At 37.8% G+C, this 19,086-nt stretch overlaps 1 protein-coding gene across 1 annotated transcript in view; it reads right to left on the bottom strand.

Moving 5' to 3' along the window:
- Positions 1 to 19,086, bottom strand: part of LOC110018076 (probable translation initiation factor eIF-2B subunit epsilon) — a 56,159-nt gene that overhangs the window by 18,731 nt on the left and 18,342 nt on the right. The window contains exon 6 of the mRNA XM_020715305.1: positions 3,694 to 3,886. Coding sequence (XP_020570964.1) covers positions 3,694 to 3,886 — 193 coding nt within the window. The remainder of the gene's footprint in view (positions 1 to 3,693; positions 3,887 to 19,086) is intronic.

The raw sequence follows: 19,086 nt of genomic DNA, 5'->3' as shown, positions 1-19,086 counted from the left end.
CCTAGGCAAAATCGACGCTCCGGACGTGCCGGTGCAGTCTGTTTTGTCATCCGGGGTCGCTCGGACGACGTCGTCGACAATCGGGTCAAAAACGCGTCAAAATCCAAATTTCACAAAATTTCGACCCGCGATCGATCGTTTCAAAAGGTTTATTCGAGCCTTTGACAAGTAACAGTGCAAGCGATGTGAATTGTGGCGATCGGAAGTGTCGACTCCAGATTGCGAAGTTTTGTGCGCGCGGGAGTGCGAATTGTGCAGAAGACCACCCTAAGGCTCAGAAAGGTCCTATAAGAATTCTTTTTGGGTTTGCTCATGTCGATTTCATCCTTCTAAGTGCTAGAAGTTGACACCACACACGCGAAACCAAAAAGAGAACAGAAGTGGGATATTCTAGAATAAGGCGGGTCCCATTTCTAAGGTTCTAAGATAGTCGAAGGGAGATCCCTAAGGCTAGATCCTAAATCCTAAGAGGAAGACTAAACCTCACCAAAAATGAGGTCAACAAGTTGTTGTTTAGTGGTGGTGGTAATGGTGGTGGTAGTGGTGTAGTGGTGTATGTGTTGGCGTATTGATATGCTAGTGTGCGGAGGTCTTGGTGTGGAGGTAGTGTTGGTGTGTTGTTGTCTGTGTGGTGTCTGTGTGGTGGAGATGGTATCTGTGTGGAGGTATTAGTGTGTGATTTTGGAGGTGGTGGTTAGTGTGTGGTTGTGTTTGTGTGGAGGTGGTGATGGTGGTGTGATGGATGTGGTGTTGTCTCGGTGTGCTGGTGTGTGGAGGTGTTGATGTGTGGTGGTGGCAATGATGATATAGCGGTTATACTCGGCATAGTCGGCATACCAAAACCTCAATCCCACTGGTTTCACCAAAAATTAAACCAACATCACCTCCATCCACTCTCCGTGTATGTACTCGGCATACCAAACCCTCAGTTAAGACTCATTCCAAAGCCCCTAGAATCGAGCTCGTTGACCTGCTATATGTCTTGGAATCCGCTCCGGCCAACATGAAAGAAAGCAATGGGTTGCATGTGAATTTTCAGCAACAAATTTAACTTTGATGGATCCTTTGAATGCAAAAAGACGCGGTTCGTCGCCAAAGGCTATTCACAAGTAATAATCAGTCGACCGTGGAATATCTCAAAGGCATCCTGGCCACATCTTTTGAAATGAATGACTTGGGTTCTCTCCAATATTTCATAGGTATGAAATTAGCAAGGTTCTCTTGGGGCTTAGCCTTTCTCAGCGCAAATATGTGACAGTTTTATTGACTGGGACAAAACTACTTCTTCGCAAACCGGTAGCCATTCTGATAGATCCTAATGAGAAATTTGTAAACGCTCCCAATGTCGTTCTGATGAACAAGGCACTACATCGCCTAATGGGAAAACTCATTTACCAAACCCATACGCACCCAGTCATTTGACATGTCATTGGTCTTGCAAGTTAGTTCATGCATGATTGTCCACTTTAAAATTAGTGTACATGTATTTTACCAGTGTCCATCGCATCCTCCAATACTTAAAAGGCACACCGGGCTCAGATTTGTTGTTCTCATGTCACACATCTCGCTTTGTTGTCGTTTATACCGATATTGATTGAGTCGGGTCCGTCCATGATCTACAATCTACCTTGGGTTATAGCTCCTTCGAATGGGGAAAACTTGTCACATGGAATAATAAAAAATATTTTGTGGTTGCCCATAGTAGTGTTGAAACCGAGTTCATTCTATGTCCCTAGCAGTCTGTGATGCTCTCTGGTTGCACATCGTGCTCCGCGAGTTACGTAAGTCGAACTTTGTTCCTCTACAGTTGTTTTGTGACAATAAAGCATTCGTCAGATTGTTATGATCTGGTCCAACATGATCGTACCAAGCATCTGAAGATTGACCTTCACTTTATCAAGAAGAAATTTGATTCAGAGAAAATTTATGTTTCTTTTATTCCATCTATAGGTCAGCTCGCAGATATTCTCACAAAAAATCTTCCTCAGTAGTTATTTGACAATTTCAAGTCCAAGTTGACATGATTGACATTTATGTTTCAACTTGACGGGAATTGCTAGAAATTATTTAGTTTATTTTCCGATTATTTCCTATTTGTTGTATTTCCAAGTTTATGACTTTCCATTTATCACTGAGTAATTATTAGGTAGAGATTTGAGTATTATATCTTGCTTATTTTAAAATTATTGTATCATGTATTTATACCCCCATTTAATAACAATAATATAGTCCAACACAATTCCAAATAACTACAGTTTTGTTACTTATAAATGCATTTTTTATTAGATATTACAATTACATTTGGCTAAATGAAGCTCCAAATCCTATAGCTCCACATAAATATATGGAGAAATCAATTGAAAGAAATAAATACTTGAAGAAGATTTTCCTAAATATTAAGAAAGATCAATAGTTAACGTAGAGTTTGAAATTTTATTTGGATTTAGTGGTACTTTCGCTGATCATGACTTCATTGCTTCTAAAGACACTATGGAAGGAAAATCATGGTAAATTTATGAAGCAATTTCACCTTAACTATAAAGTTTAGTTCCAAATAATTGGCTCAATTGTGTTTATCTTCTTGTTGTGAAATAAATTATAGTACATATTCTTTTAAAACTTCGCTTAAGAGGAACAAAATAACTCCTTAACGAGTTGTTATTTGTTCATATGAATCTTTATGTTCTATCTAGGATCCCAAAATATTCTCAGCGGGGCACAAAATTATGGGATGTTGGGGGAGATGCCTTAGCTACAATGGATGATATTGGAATTTTTACCCCTATTAATCTTTCTTTTGATAAGCCATGCTTGAAAACGGTGGTTTTTTTTTATGAAGGTGAAGACGTCATTGATGAGGCAATGGAACTAGAACTAATAATAACACCACTGTTGAATGAATTAACTTGAATTAGTAATGATTGTGTTGTTTCATTGTTTCAGTTTATTATGGATGACATTAGCATTAAATATTTGGTGGTTGTTTTATATTTTGAATGTAACTTTGATATTGCCAAAAATAACTTTTATAATTATAAAATTTTCTTAATAATTGCATATTTTGTTTTGTAATGCCCTTAGTAGAAAATATTAAAATACATATTATATTAATAATTTACTAAATATAAAAAAAAATGTGCATGTTGTATGATGTCCTAATTTTGTAATTATGTTGTGTCGCTGCATCGTATCGTGTTGTGTCCATACTACATAGTTTCAATCGTTTTTAGGGATAACACTTTTGTTTCCATGAATCTATCAAGTTAGTCATTTTCATGTGCACATTGATGGAGTTGTTTTCTAGCACCTATTGAGATGGAGAGAAAATAAGTTGGCCAAGAGAACAATTAAAAAATCCAAATTTCTATTTCTCGCCTATTTTTATGAGACATTCACCTTGGTATCTCTAAATTTTTTCTTTGCAAAACAAAATCATTTTTTATGTCCACCATTCTGAACAACATAAACAATAACATTGATCAATTGTAAAATCAATATTCATTTCCAAGAGCGAAGTTGCAGGCCCAAGCCAATACATAACGATAACTACCAGAGCAATCCACTAACAGAAGAAAGCCGGATTTCAGGACAGCAACAGAACAGAAAAACATGAGAACCCATCTATGTGCACAAAAAGAAATATCATGCTTCTCACTGCATTTCCAATTTTATTCCAAGTATTTTGAGCCATACCAGGTGCTTTATAGATTCCTTCTCTGTCTAACTTCATCTGCAAGCCATTTCCTAAATACTGAACGTCCGGAACAAAAGGATATGTCCACCTCTGAAGTATATCTTTGCTAATTGTATCGTAACTCCTAAAGTTGTCTACCCTTGCTGCATAGCTCGATTGAATCTCATGAGTAAAAATTTTGTATCCCATGATCTATTAAAAGAATCATTTATTAAGATTCAATGATCGTGTCTCATTATATAAGTTGCAAAATTGGTTAACATGCTCTACAAAAAATGATATTAGGAATAAAAATACAAATAAGCATCTCAAGTTGAAACCGCATCTTAACACAAATATAGACGGTTTGTCTTCACAATGAAAATTTAAGAAAGCATTTATTAAGATTCAATGAAATCATGTCTCAGTATAAAAATTGCAAAATTGGATAACTATGTATGTTCTGTGAAAAATAATATTAGGGGATAAAACTACAAATAAGCATATCAAGTAGAACTGCATCTTAACACAAATATTGATGGTTTGTCCTGACAATGAAAATTTGAAAAAGCATTCTTGAAAATTAAAATAATAAACATTAAATAACATAATGAAAGGCGACCTGGTGAAGTAGCTTGAAGTGGAAAGACAAATAGGTCTTCAAGGGGTACTTCTCATAATTAAATTTCTATTAATGATCCTGCTTTAATTTTCTTTCTCTTAAAAGGATGGTTTTGTAATTAATAGAGTTAGGCTTGAAAAGAGAGGAATCACATCCCTTAGAGAGAAAAGATTTCTCAGAGAGTTTATCAGAGAGTTTATCTTCAAGAAATCTTCAAGCTGGGAAAGGATTTCTCTGCTGTTAGAGAAGTCGTGAAGGGGAAGCGTTAGCAGTGAAGTCGAAAACTTTGCCACCATCAAAGGCAATCTCCTGCAATCTTCTTTAACAGTCACCAGACATTTGCAAGCAACATTTGTTGGTTGCTAGGCAGAACCGTAGGCCATAACAGGTTGTGGGTCTCTTCCTGGTGGTAGCCCCTTTTGAAGGTAAGTTTCCACAGTAGAGCATTCAACAAGAAACAATAGCAATTCTTGAAAACTTGGGAATCTTAAAAGGCCTGCATGGGGATCACCTTTGCCAAGCTAATAAATTGAGGATATCTACAGAGGCAATCCAGATAAGGTGTCAGTAATTGTGGAAAATCAGATATTAACAGCTGTTTTCTTGGGTGGATCAGCCGGCCACATACCTATCATGAAAGATTGAATTGGACTGGAAAGCTCTTTATTTGTGTTTATTCATTTCCTATTTATATTAGTTTATTTTTTATTTTAGAATTATTTCCTTTCCTAATTAAGGTTAGATATATTTGATAGTTTGTAAATTAGGAGGAATTGGTTTCTACATAGATATACCCTACATGTGAATAATGAAGTGAAGTAATTATTCCTCCACATAGGGCTGTAAACGAGCTGAGCTTGAGCATCGTGTTCGACTCGTTCGAAACAGCTCATGTTTGAAATCAGCTCGTTCGAAATCGGCTCGTGAACAGCGTGTTCGTGTTTGGCTTGATTAAAATATTCGTGTTAGTGTTCGGCTCAAAATTAGCTCGTTAAACTTAAATTAAGAAAAATAGATGTAAAGTATGGGATTCGAACATGGATCAAATACATACAAAAGAATGCACTAACCGCATTGCCACATAAGGTGTTATGATTTAAACTTAGACATAAATATATATAATATATTATTATATAAATAATATATGTAATACATTGTTATATAAATAGTTATATAATTTTTATTATTATTATTTTGAGCTAAAACGAGCCGAACACGAGCGAACAAGGAGTTGTTCGTATTCGGCTTGTTTATAATTCGAGGAACACGAGCTGTTCGCGAACAACGAGCTTTTTTGACAGCCCTACCTCCACATACATGTTTTCTACATGGTATCAGAGCTAGGAAGCAAACCCTAGATCTTATTTCAGTTGTCAGAGCCTTTCCAACAGCCCACAACCACAGGAATCCTCCCTATAGCCACCATCACTGCAGGTCGCTTTGGGCCCGACTCCTGCTTCTTGTTCCTCTGAAATTCTCACTGAATGATTTTGGTCCCCTACAGGTGTCTCCCTACGGGATCCTACTGCCGCAAATCTTCATTCTTGCATGTGAAGTCGTTCAAAAGGGTCATCCCGACCCTTCTTGTTGTCATGGTCACCTCCTTAGTTCTCTCGTGTGGGACAATTCAATAACAAACTCGTCTGAATTTCTCACTGCACTCATCTGCTTTTCAGGCAATCGGATTTCTACCTGTCAGAAGACATGTCCTTCCATATAGCTTTCCTTGTTGGCGTCCGTATCAGATCTCTCCTTGCGGTTGTTCCATGCAGACTTCCCTTTCAGGCTTCCGCAGTCTTCAACTTGATTTCTCTTGCCGTAAGAATACTTACTGCAAGACTGCCTTCGCATTCCTCTGACGTTGGAACTCACACGCGCAACCGCAATTCTCCTGCTGCAGGCCCTCCTCAGTCGAAATCCTCTTGTAGTTCTCTTTAACCCAACAGCAGCCACCCTAAACACGTATATGGTTTACGATCAGGTATGGGATGAACAAGTTAAGCTCAATTCTAGAGGTTCATTCTGAACCATTCACCAAAGAACACCATGAAGTCCTGGAAAAACTCATGAAAGGTAATTAAGAATAGCACACCAACCTTGTTACACACCAAGACAATATATCATTCTCCTATTTTGTAAAAAATTTAGAACTTAGATCACAAATTCATGAGTCTATGATCATATGATCGAAAACATCAACGCTCTGGTCAACTATTAAATCGCTTCTACATCTAGATCGGTTAGACTTGCAGATGGATCGCACTCAAAAATAGCTGGAAAAACTCTTAGGATATCATTTTGTCCTCTATTTTATATTTTTCAGAGTTGGATGCAATTTGATTTCTATTAGTAAGCTTAGTCATGATATGAAACGAATAATTAAATTTCTTACAAACTTTCGTGAATTTCAGATAGTGGAATCGAGGAAGATGATTGACAGTGTTAAAATGCATTAATGTTTATATCTGCTCAAGAAAAGTCATTCTATAAACACAGAAATGCTTCCACCCCCACTTAGACCTTTTCTGAGTTTATTGAATCTTTGTTGAAAATCAGGTCATGTTGTGGTTGTCGATCAACTTTTTGATTTGAAAATAATTTTTTAAATTTAATTTAATATAAGACTTTTTTTTTTTTGAAAATAGTGTGTTTTAATATTTGAAAAATGAGACTAAATAGATCTCATTCATCCAATAGTCTATATAATCGTGTCCGATACCGTGAATACTACATCTTTCCGAAAGATAAGGGTATACCTCGGCGATGAACTCAATCATACAAACTAAGAAATTTATGACATCTGTTTGGTCTGCGAACTTTTTGTGTGACTGACAAGTTCCCCTACCTAATACAAAAATTAAATAGGGTTTATTTTACCTGTTCTAATTTCTCACAGAGGCAAGCCCCTATAGTTAATTACATCTCAAATGATTGGGGTCACTTGAGAAAACTCTCGATAATGATCAGAGGTACTATTCTTCAAAAATTCATTTCAAGAATTCAAAGTTTAGATTTTTATGGTAGGACGTGGAAAAGCAAGTGAGAGTGGCTCAAGTAGAAACAGTTATTTTTAGGAGTCGGAGAAAGAAAACGGTAGGAGACGTCACAGATCCTGAGGAGAGCCCTCAGTTAATTTCCAAAATATCCTACTGTGTGGTTGTGTTTTGGAGACTGTATTATTTAAGTGTTCAATAATGTCAATTTCATTATTTAGGACTTACACTTACATAATACCCGATTATACAAATAGCATAGAAAAATAGGAGGGTTTACGATGTACCGAACAACAACCTTAGAACCTAAGACGGGTTAGGACTTACGTTGCACAGTATGATTGCACAGGAGCCTAAAGAGGGTGTGAGGATTTACGTTGTGCTGGGCGAGCCATCTTGAAGTCTTATGACTTGCTGTTTAGACTAGAGAGAGAGAGTGCTGAAGAATATCCTCTTGTTGCTCGATTCAAACTCCTCGCAGTGCTGCCAACAAAGTTGGCTCTGAGCCTCCTGTTGCAGTAGTAGCTACAAGGTTTAAGGGTTCAAGGTTTGACCAGGTATGTTTCAATGTTTTGGGTTTTGTTGTTGTTATTGTTGTGGTTTTGGATGTAAAGTAAATAAGTGTAGGTAAGAAAATACTGTGAAGAAAATAAAGGAACTACAGTGCATAAAATAAAATGCGTACATGAGAGAGGAGGGGTGGGGGGGTAGCTTTGAGTGAGTCGAATGAGGAAGCTCGGGTGTCAGGTTGGATCGAGAGGAGGAGTTCAGTGGAGAGGGAGATGCGAGCCAGGTGAGGGTTTCGGTGCTGAGAGGGAGAGGTGGGCAGCTACGGCTATTCGGTAAGGAGGGGGGCGAAGCCTGTGAGAGTCTCGGTGTAGAGGGGGGGGGATGACTGCGGGAGGAATGAGTATTTGATGCAGAGAGGAGGAGGCGCATGGGATGTGAGGGCTTCTGTGCAGAGAGGAAGAGCGTGTGGTCTTGTCGAGAGAGAGGAAGGGGGAGTCGAATGGGCGCTCGATCTCTGAGGGAGGCGAAGCAGGCGAGCGGTATTTCTTTCTACGTGAGAGAGCGGGAGTCGAGCTGGGGAGAGGAGGACCGAATGCCAGGAAAGTGAAGCCCGTCGAGTTGTATAGCTGTAATATTCAAAATGAACGTTACACAAGATTAGGCAGGGAATTAAAGGGATTCCATTCATAGGGAAGTTTTACTTGGAAAATAATAATTTCTAATTAAATTTAATTAAGGCGAAACTGAGTGGTTGATTTGAAATTTGAAATTTTGAATTTAGAAATTACTTAGCTCGTGTTCAGCCCACTTTAAGCCCAAATTGAACCTGGGTTGAGCCTGAAACGAACCCCCTCATTCGATATTCATGTGCATCGATTTTCGTGCTAATGGCTTGCGCGTGGAGCCATAGCAATATGGGTGTCCTTTCTAACTAAAGTCAACGTCCTAAACGCGCCTGCATGGTCTGTTTCGTCAAGCGGAGTCGTCCGAACAAGTTCGTCGGCGGGGGGGCCAAAAATTTGTCATTTTATTCTTTTTTGAATTTTAAGGTTCTTGTAAGATTATTTTGAAAATTAGTCTTGGTTTAATTGACGGTGCAATGTGCGTGTGTCAATGACGTGAGTTGTGTTTATGTGCATCGAATATGTGAATTGTGATCTTAGCAAGCATTCGAGCCACAAGAGTTTACCTAAGGCCACTTGATCCCATAAGAACTCACTTTTGAACCCTCTACATGTTGATCCTTAGCCCTTGCAACTAAAAATTAAGTGTTAGGCGTCACTCATGCGAGGTTTTCACAAAAATGGATCAAGAAGTGGATTGAAGTTCGATGTGAGGTGGGTTCTAATACTAGTCCTCTAAGATTGTCAACAAGGAACTCTTAAAGCTAGACCCTAGGTCCTAGGAGGAATAAACCAAGATCTCATCAGAAATTGCTCGTGTCCGAAATTGCGGCTCGCGTTAGAAACTGGCTCGTGAACACTATGTTCGTATTCGGCTCAATTTAAATATTCGTGTTCGTGTTCGGCTCGAAATTAAATCGTTAAAATTAAAATAAAAAATAGATGTAGAGTGTTGGATTCGAATATGGACCAAATGTATGTAAAATAAGACGCATAACCACATTACCAAAAGAACAGTTACACTTTAAACTTACATATAAATATATATAATATATTATTATATAAATAATATGTGTAATATATTATTATATAAATAATTATGCAAATTTTTTTCGAGCTAAAATGAGCGGAATACGAGCGAACAAAGAGTTGTTCGTGTTCGGCTCGTTTATAATTCGAGCTTTAAAAACTTGTTCGAATTCGGCTCGTTTACTTAACGAACAACCCAAACATGAGTTACTTAATGAGTCGAACACGAGCTATTTGCGAACAACGTTGTTTTGACGGCCCTAAGCTTAACATTCATCTAAGGGGGCTCACACCGATCCTCGAGAATTTGATTTTAAAGGAATCGGAAGTCTTTACATCCGTATAGGGGGCCTCACACCGATTCTCGGGGATTTGATTTTGAAGAAATCGAAAGCCTTAACATCCATCTAAGGGGGTTCACACCGATCCACGGGAATTTAATTTTGAACGAATCGGGAGCCTTAACATCCATATAGGTGGTCTCACATCGATCCTCGGAAACTTGATTTGCTTTTTTGAATTTGAAAGAAAACAACATTAGGAAGGAAAACATTAATATCCATTTAAGGGGTTTTACATCCAACGTAGAAGGCAATAGGAGTTGGAAGTCTTAACATCCATTGAATGAGGTCTTACTCCACTCCACAAAAATTTGAATTTGAAGGTCACATTAGGAAGGAAAACCTTAACATCTATTTAAGGGGGCTTTCCATTCAACCTAAGAGGCAAGAAGGAAAAGGAAGCCTTAACATCCATTGAATGGGATCTTACTCCACTCCACAAAAATTTGAATTTGAAGGTCACATTAGGAAGGAAAACCTTAACATTCATTTAAGGGGATAAGGAGGTTTTACATCCAACCTAGGAGGCAAGAGGAGTTGGAAGCCTTAACATCCATTGAAGGAGGTCTTATTTCACTCCATAAAAATTTGAATTTGAAGATCACATTAGAAAGGAAAACCTTAACATCCATTTAAGGGGCTCTACATCCAAACTAAGAGATAAGAAGGAGTAGGAAGCTTTAACATCCATTAAAGAGGGCACAAAAATTTGAATTTGAAGGAATCAAAAGCATTAACATCCATCTAGGGGGGCTCACACCAATCCTCGGAGATTTGAATTCGAATTTGTGAAAATCTTTTGGGAATTTTATGAAAGTTTGCTGAATTTATGGAAATTTTATGTGATGGAGGAATTGTGTCAACCTAAGAAATTCGTGCAAATTTGCGGAGGTTTCATTAAAAGTGTAAAATTGTGGGAATCATTCGTAGGAAGGAATCAGATTAAGGAATGTCAGAAGAAGGAATGTTGAAGGACACATCCAACTCAATAGTCGATCGAAGAAATGTCTGTGTGAGAAGAGATATGGTTTTGTGTCAATAGAACCGACGAAATTTCGTGGTTCCATGTCAATAGAACCAATCAAAACTCATCCACACGACAAGGGGGACCCAGGGTTCCTGTGGAAAGAAATTTCAGGCCGAAATAAGTGAGGCTAGTAATAGGCCGAGGAGGTTCAACCTGACCAGGTCAAAATTGGAGTGATGTTCAAAATTTTGATTTTTATTATTTTATTTATTTGGTCTGGTGTTGTGTTTCATTTCATTTTGATGTTGAGATTTATTTGATCATGAATTTTATTTTGTTGCATTTGTTTTAAGATTTGGACTCAGTTTTAGACAGGTGTGGCATCCGTGTTTCTCAGAACAAAATTTTGTTTTTGAAACATCAAAATACATAGTACTTCTCGAAGTACTATCCACTGGCTAGAGACATGTGTAAAAATAATATATATTCTTTAAGGTACTATCAGAATTATATTCTTTCAAGTACACATAAAGATGTGTTACTTCTAAGGACGTCACAGCTCGAGAGGCTGCAACCTTGTAGCGTTATTGTAGTGGATGTTGTTCCTTTGTCACTAATTTGTGTAAAGATTGTCCACGTTGTCCTGAGGAATCGTTTTGACGTTCTTGAAATGATGTCGAGGCTGAATCTTCTGAGCACTGAAAGATATGACTTCAGGGTAAAATTTCCTTTAATTTGCTAATAACATAGCGAATTACTTTAGTTCTTTATGGGCCTAAGCGGAACTCAAAAAATTTTATCATGTGATTAAAATATTTTTCATCTTCAAAAGATATTTCTGAGTCAATTAATAGCTGATCAAGACACCCAAGATCGTTGAACTTTTTCTTGAATATAATATCGAAAGAATTTTCTTAAGAAAACATTTCAAGTTTTATTTATTAGGGGAGGATTCAGACACCAATTTTTTTATTATATGTTTACCTCAAGCTTCTTCTCAATGAGACTCACATAATTTATCTTTTCTCTTTGATTTGCTATCTTTTTTTTTTTTGTTGAGAATTAATATATCTCGCAGAGCACATTTAAGGATTTTGAATTTTTAAGCTCAGACACCAATTTTTGATTTTGTACCCACCTCGAGTTTTTTTTTTTCTCAGGGCAATTTCCACAATCTTTTTTTCTGTATCATTTTCTTTTACTCATTTTGATTTTTGAGAATTATAATATCTGATATAGCATATTTCTTTTAAAATGTTCAATCTCCTCTAATTAATAACTCTCTGAATGTTCTTTAATACGAATTCTGAGATATTATAGTCCAATCGAAGTCATTACCCAGTCACCTGGCATAAGCTTAAAAGGCTTGTGATATCCTTAGACAATTACACGTATTATAATCAAAAAAAACTTTCTGGAATTTACTTAAGACAGTCTGAAATCTTCAAAGTGAAATACTCAGTTATTAGGGCGTTAATTTCATTTTTCCCTGAAATAATAGTTTCTATCACAATGTTGTAATTTTTATATTGGATTACTCCTTTCTCAATTGTCCTGTTGATGAACTTTGAATGTTTTGTTAATCGTATTTTTCAAACATTGAACAGTTCTGAAAACAAGTTCTTTATTTTTTTATTGCGATGAGAGGAAAAGGAAAGACAAACATTGATACCACTAACATCACTTTCGACAACAAAAGTAGTACAATAGTAATCAGGAGACGTTCCATCCTTTAATAGCTGCAACGGAGTCAATTGGAGCATTGGGATCGACCAAAATCATATTGATAGAACCTTTTTCAGGTTCTTTTCAAATACTCTTCCGAGATCACTATGCTCCCATTCTTGAAGTTCTCCTCAAGCCAATCTTTGAAAGTGAAACAATCTTTTATGGTGTGTCCAATCAGTCTGTGATATGTACAGTACCTCAGATGTTTTTTTTCATCAACTTCGTCTGGTTTCTTCTGTCGATGGCGTTGGTAGATCTGTCAAAACTGTTCGGCTTATATCTGCAACGGTCATTTGCCTCTATCAATTATTACTATTGTCACGGATTTCTTCTCAGATGTCTTCAATGGCTCTAGCTTCTCAGCTTTCTTAAAAAACTCAAGTTGTTTAGCTTCTTCTTGAAGATTCTCAACTTTGCTAAGCAATTTCTCGAATGTCTTGATGGTGAATCCCTTGAGTAAGAAACCCACTGGACCATAAATGCTCTTTAGAAAGATTTCGACTGTGTGTTGCTCCTGGAGTTGCGGCTCGCACTCCATGCTCAAATTTCTCCATCGCATAATGTAGTCCATCAATGTTTCAGTTGGCTTATGTTGCTCCACCACGAGATCACCGACGGTGATATGGTATTTAGCTTCAGCAAACCGCTAATATTGTATTTAGCTCCAGCAAATCGCTTAATAAAAAGGTCTTCCAATTCTGCAAATGTTTTCACTGAGTCATTGGATGGTTTGACGTACCAGTCAAAAGCGATTTTCAAAACACAGCTCACAAATTGACGACACAACAGCGCATCAATTACTACTATTGTCACGGATTTCTTCTCAGATGTCTTCAATGGCTCTAGCTTCTCAGCTTTCTTAAAAAACTCAAGTTGTTTAGCTTCTTCTTGAAGATTCTCAACTTTGCTAAGCAATTTCTCGAATGTCTTGATGGTGAATCCCTTGAGTAAGAAACCCAATGGACCATAAATGCTCTTTAGAAGGATTTCGACTGTGTTGCTCCTGGAGTTGCGGCTCGCACTCCATGCTCAAATTTCTCCATCGCATAATGTAGTCCATCAATGTTTCAGTTGACTTATGTTGCTCCACCACGAGATCACCGACGGTGATATGGTATTTAGCTTCAGCGAACCGCTAATATTGTATTTAGCTTCAGCAAACCGCTTAATAAAAAGGTCTTCCAATTCTGCAAATGTTTTCACTGAGTCATTGGATGGTTCGATGTACCAGTCAAAAGCGATTTCCAAAACACACCAACGCTCCACCCCCCCCCCCCCCCCGCGTTGCAGCAACTTGCACGGAACTGTGCAACATGTTGTCGGGGGTTTCCCGCTCCATCAAATGTCTTGAACGACGGTGGTACGAAACCCTTGGGGTATTGCACAGCATCAAATTCTTCTGGATATGGCCTGCCCTTTAGAATCAATGTTCTTCATGCTCTGTCAAATATTCTTTCGGAATCGTTATGTTCTCATCTTTAAAATTCTTCTCGAGCCATTCTTTAAAGCTGATACAGTTCTCTATAGTGTGTCCGAGCAGTCTGTAGTAGGGGGCAGTAGTTGGGATGGTCTTTCCCGTCAACTTCCTCTGACATTTTTGGCTCTCGTAATCTGAATTTGGGATTCTTAATCAAATCCCGGAACATCTTTGCTACAGCTTCTTTCCTGAAACAATATACTTTGATCAACTGCTTGGTCGTAGATGGACCCTATCTTTCATCCATCCGGCGTGGCCTCTGCTGGAATGACCACTGGTCGTGCTGTTTGTTGTACTGTTGGTTGTGTTGCGGGTCGTACTGCTGCGGATATTGTTGGTTGTACTGTTGCAGATGCTGGTAGATCTGTCAAGGCTGCTCTACCTGAATCTATACTGACTGCTTGTCTTTATTCACCACTGCCACTATCTCAGATTTTCCTTTGTATGTCGACGCCGACCTTGGACCATTATGGAGAGATGGTGGTGGTGATGTGGTAGCAACCTTATAGACTCCATCCTCTCCGGAGGTGGAAGACCGCGAGTGAAACCAACTCTCCCTGAGTAGAGGTAAGGTCTCAAGTGATCTTGTCTCATCCAGGTGGAGGGCAGTATTAGTAGCAGCCAACTCTGCAGCTTTCGCCTTCTCGACCTCCAGAATTTTCTTGTTGCGCCTATTTTCCTGTGTCTTAGTCAGTCGCAAGGACTTTGAATTGGACCCAATGTCGAATACGAAAAACGACGGGGCAAAAGCATCTACTGACACTTCTTCGTATAGAATCTCCTTCCTTTTGTTTAGCGGAGCAGTTGGTGCAATAGCGGTGAATCTGGTGGTAGAAGAAAAAACAGTCCTGGGAGCAGTCCCAACGTTCCTAGGAGCGAACTTTACAACAACTGCAAGGTTCTTTTCAACCAAACCCTCTTCAGAGCGAGAAATTCCTTAGCATATTTCAGGTTGAACTCCACAACAGGCTCGGCGGACATGTCCGTTTCAGATTTCATTATTGCGACGGCAACATTCCCGAACTTAGCTTCAATACCATCGAATATTTGTTCAAACTTAATGACTGTCAAGTCAGGCAGCTCACTCTTCCTAACAGCAAACTCGATTCCGAAGGTGAAAGAAAAGATCCATTTTGGTGAAGACATTGCCTATGTTATCCAAAGAATTTTAGGAAATTAGTGACGTCCCATGTTTTGTAATTTCAGCGGCAATACTCAACTTAGCGCACTTGTCTTATGAACTGGGCATCCTTTGAAATTTATTCATGCGAATTTTGTTTTAAATTTTGTATTTTTTTTCGCATTGAAATTTTAATGAAATTTGATTTTGTTGGAGTTTAGATAGAAGAATGTGAGAGTGAAACTCCACTTCAACTTGATCGCAACAAGTCAAACCCAAAGAGGAATGAAGCGTAGGACCGGTCCGAGAATTGGAGAGGGTCAGCTTCGCATCGAACTCGCTTCGATAGGCCGCTCCTACCCTACCACACCTATTGGGGGTCCACCCCACACTAAACCCTAAAGATTCTAGAGCCCTTCTGTTTAAGGATGTTTAAACAGACGGCTCCATAATCCAAAAGAGCTGACTATACCTGCCCAAGAAACAAATGAGCAAAACATGCCAACGGAATAATGATAGTCTAGCCCATGAGGAAGATAGACGTACTACTGATGTATTAATATAAAACCTCCTGATCATAATGGAGAGAGAAACTAGTCTACAGCAGAGTCACCAGATCCTGTCGGTCAAATTTTATATAAGAAAATAGAATTTTAAATTTAAATTAATATAAGATGCATATAGTTTTAGTTTCGAAAATATTGTGTTTTAATAAAGGTTTTTTAAACAGACGGCTCCATAATCCAAAAGAGCTGACTATACCTGCCCAAGAAACAAATGAGCAAAACATGCCAACGGAATAATGATAGTCTAGCCCATGAGGAAGATAGACGTACTACTGATGTATTAATATAAAACCTCCTGATCATAATGGAGAGAGAAACTAGTCTACAGCAGAGTCACCAGATCCTGTCGGTCAAATTTTATATAAGAAAATAGAATTTTAAATTTAAATTAATATAAGATGCATATAGTTTTAGTTTCGAAAATATTGTGTTTTAATTTCGAAAAATGAGACCAAATAGATCTCATTCGTTCAATAGTCTATATAATCGTGTCCGATACCGCGAATACTACAGCTTTCCGAAAGATAAGTGTATACATCAGCGATAGACTCAATCATACAAACAAAAAGATTTATGACATTTGTTTGATCTGCGAACATATTATGTGTGACAGACAAGTTCCCCTATCTAATATAAAGATAAAATAAGAAGCAAACCCATAATCTTATTTCAGCTGTCGGAGCAAGTCGCTTTTGGCCCCAATTCCTGCTTCTTGTTCCTCTGAAATTCTCCCTGAATGCTTTTTGTCCCCTACAGGTGTCTCCCTATAGGATCCTACTGCCGCAAATCTTCATTCTCACATGTGAAGCCATTCAACAAGGTCGTCCCGACGCTTCTTGTTGTCATGGTCACCTCCTACGTTCTCTTGTGTGGGGCAATTCAATAGCAGACTCGTCTGAATTTCTCACTGCCCTCATCTGCTCTTCAGGCAATCGGGTTTCTACCTCTCAGAAGATATGTTCTTCCTTACAGTTTTCCTTGTTAACGTCCCTATCAGATCTCTCCATGAAGACTTCCCTTTTACGCTTCTACAGTCTTCTACTTGATTTCTCTTGCCGTAAGAATTCTTATTGCAAGCCTGCCTTTGCATTCCTCTGAAGTTGGAACTCACACGTGCAACCGCAATTCTCCTGTTGCAGGCCCTCCTCAATTGGAATCCTCTTGTAGTTCTCTTTAACTTGCAACCGAGTCTACAGCAACAGCAGCCACCCTAAACACGTATATGGTTTACGATCAGGTATGGGATGAACAAGTTAAGCTCAATTCTAGAGGTTCATTCTGAACCATTCACCAAAGAACACTATGAAGTCCTGGAAAAACTCATGAAAGGTAATTAAGAATAGCACACCAACCTTGTTACACACCAAGTCAATATATCATTCTCCTATTTTGTAAAAAAATTAGAACTTAGATCACAAATTCATGAGCCTATGATCATATGATCGAAGACATCAACACTCTGGTCAACTATGAAATCGTTTCTACATCTAGATCGGTTAGACTTGCAGATGGATCGCACTCAAAAATAACTGGAAAACTCTCAGGATATCATTTTGTCCTCTATTTTATATTTTTTATATTTTTCAGAGTTGGATGCAATTTGATTTCTATTAGTAAGTTTACTCATGATATGAACGAAAAATAAAATTTCTTGAAAACTTTGGTGAATTTCAGATAGTGGAATCGAGAAAGATGATTGACAGTGTTAAAATGCATCAATGCTTTATACCTACTCAAGAAAAGTTTTTTCTTTAAACACAGAAGTGTTTCCACCCCCACTTCACCCCCACTTGGACCTTTTCTGAGTCTATAGACTCTTTGTTGAAAATTAGGTCATGTTGTCGCTATCGATCAACTTTTTTATTTGAAAATAATATTTTAAATTTAATTTAATATCAGACGTATATAACTTTGATTTTGAAAATAGTGTATTTTAATATTTGAAAAATGAGTGTTTTAATATTTGAAAAATGTGACCAAATAGATCTCATTCATCCAATAGTCTATATAATCGTATCCGATACCGCGAATACTACAACTTTCCGAAAGATAAGGGTATTCCTCGACGATAGACTCAATCATACAAACTAAGAGATTTATGACATTCATTTGGTCTGCGAACCTTTTATGTGTGACCGACAAGGTCCCCTATCTAATATAAATATTAAATAGAGATTATTTTATCTGGGTTTCAATTTTTATATTCAGTCAAGCCCCTATAGTTAATTACATCTTAAATCATTTGCGTCACTTCAGAAAATTCTCGATAATGATCAACGGTATTAGTCTTCAAGAATTCAAGGTTTAGGTTTTCACCAAAAGACGTCGAAAATCAAGTGGGAGTAGCTCAAGTAGAAACAGTTATTTTCAGGATTTGAAGAAAGAAAACAGTATGAAACATCACAGATCCTAAGAAGAGCCCTCGGTGAATTCTCAAACTATCAAACTGTGTGGTTATATTTTAGAGATGGCGATATTTAATAGTTTAATCCTGCCAATTTTATTATTTGGGACTTACACTTGCATAATATCTGATTATGCAAATAGCGTAGAAGGATATGAGGGTTTAGGTCGTACCGAACAACAGCCTCACAGCCTATAGCGGGTTAGGTTATGTTGCACAACATGATTGCACAGTGGCCTAAAGAGAGTGAAAATTTACGTCACGCTGGGCGAGCCACCTTGAAGTCCTATGACTTGATGTTTATACTAGAGAGAGAGATTGTTGAAGAAGATCTTATTGTTGCTCAATCCAAATTCCTCGCCGTGCTGCACACGAAGTTGGCTCTGAGCCTCCTGCTGTAGTAGTAGCTACAGGGTTTAAAGGTTCGAGATTTGATCAGATATGTTTCAATGTTTCGGGTTTTGTTGTTGTTATTGACGTTTTGGTTTTGCATGTAAAGTAAATAATTGTAGGTAAGAAAATACTGTGAAGCAAATAAAGGACCTGTAGTGCATAAAATAAAATACGTATTTAGACTTCTGCTATTGCTGCATGATTAGTTCATAAAACATAATATAATTTGCAGTGGATTTAAATAAATTGCACAAAAAGAAAGAAAACAAAAATTCTAATATATGGAAGACCAAGAAACCAAAACTAGGTATAAGACATCGGTAGAGGTGGGGGCTCAGAGCTGAACTGTGTGCGTCCCGTCTCCCAACTATAAGTGAGAGCTACCAACCCGACAATCTACGGAGGGCGGTCCTTAAATCAATCCTTTAACTCGATCCAAATGACTAACCATGGACCTTTATAAGTTTTCATAAAAAATTGTTTGATTTTCATGCAAAAGTTGTTCTTTAAGTTTTTTATCATGCAGAGTTCTTTTTAACAAACAAACGAGATTTTGTTTTATTTTTATAAATATTTTGTAAAGTTGTGTAGTCCACAGGCTAGTCACTCTAATCATGCTAGGAATACTGGCACCTTCAGC

Source organism: Phalaenopsis equestris, unplaced genomic scaffold, assembly GCF_001263595.1.
Source record: "Phalaenopsis equestris unplaced genomic scaffold, ASM126359v1 Scaffold000002, whole genome shotgun sequence".
NCBI lineage: Eukaryota > Viridiplantae > Streptophyta > Magnoliopsida > Asparagales > Orchidaceae > Phalaenopsis > Phalaenopsis equestris.
Note: the sequence above shows the minus strand (reverse complement) of the source record. Positions and strands in the feature narration are given on the sequence as shown.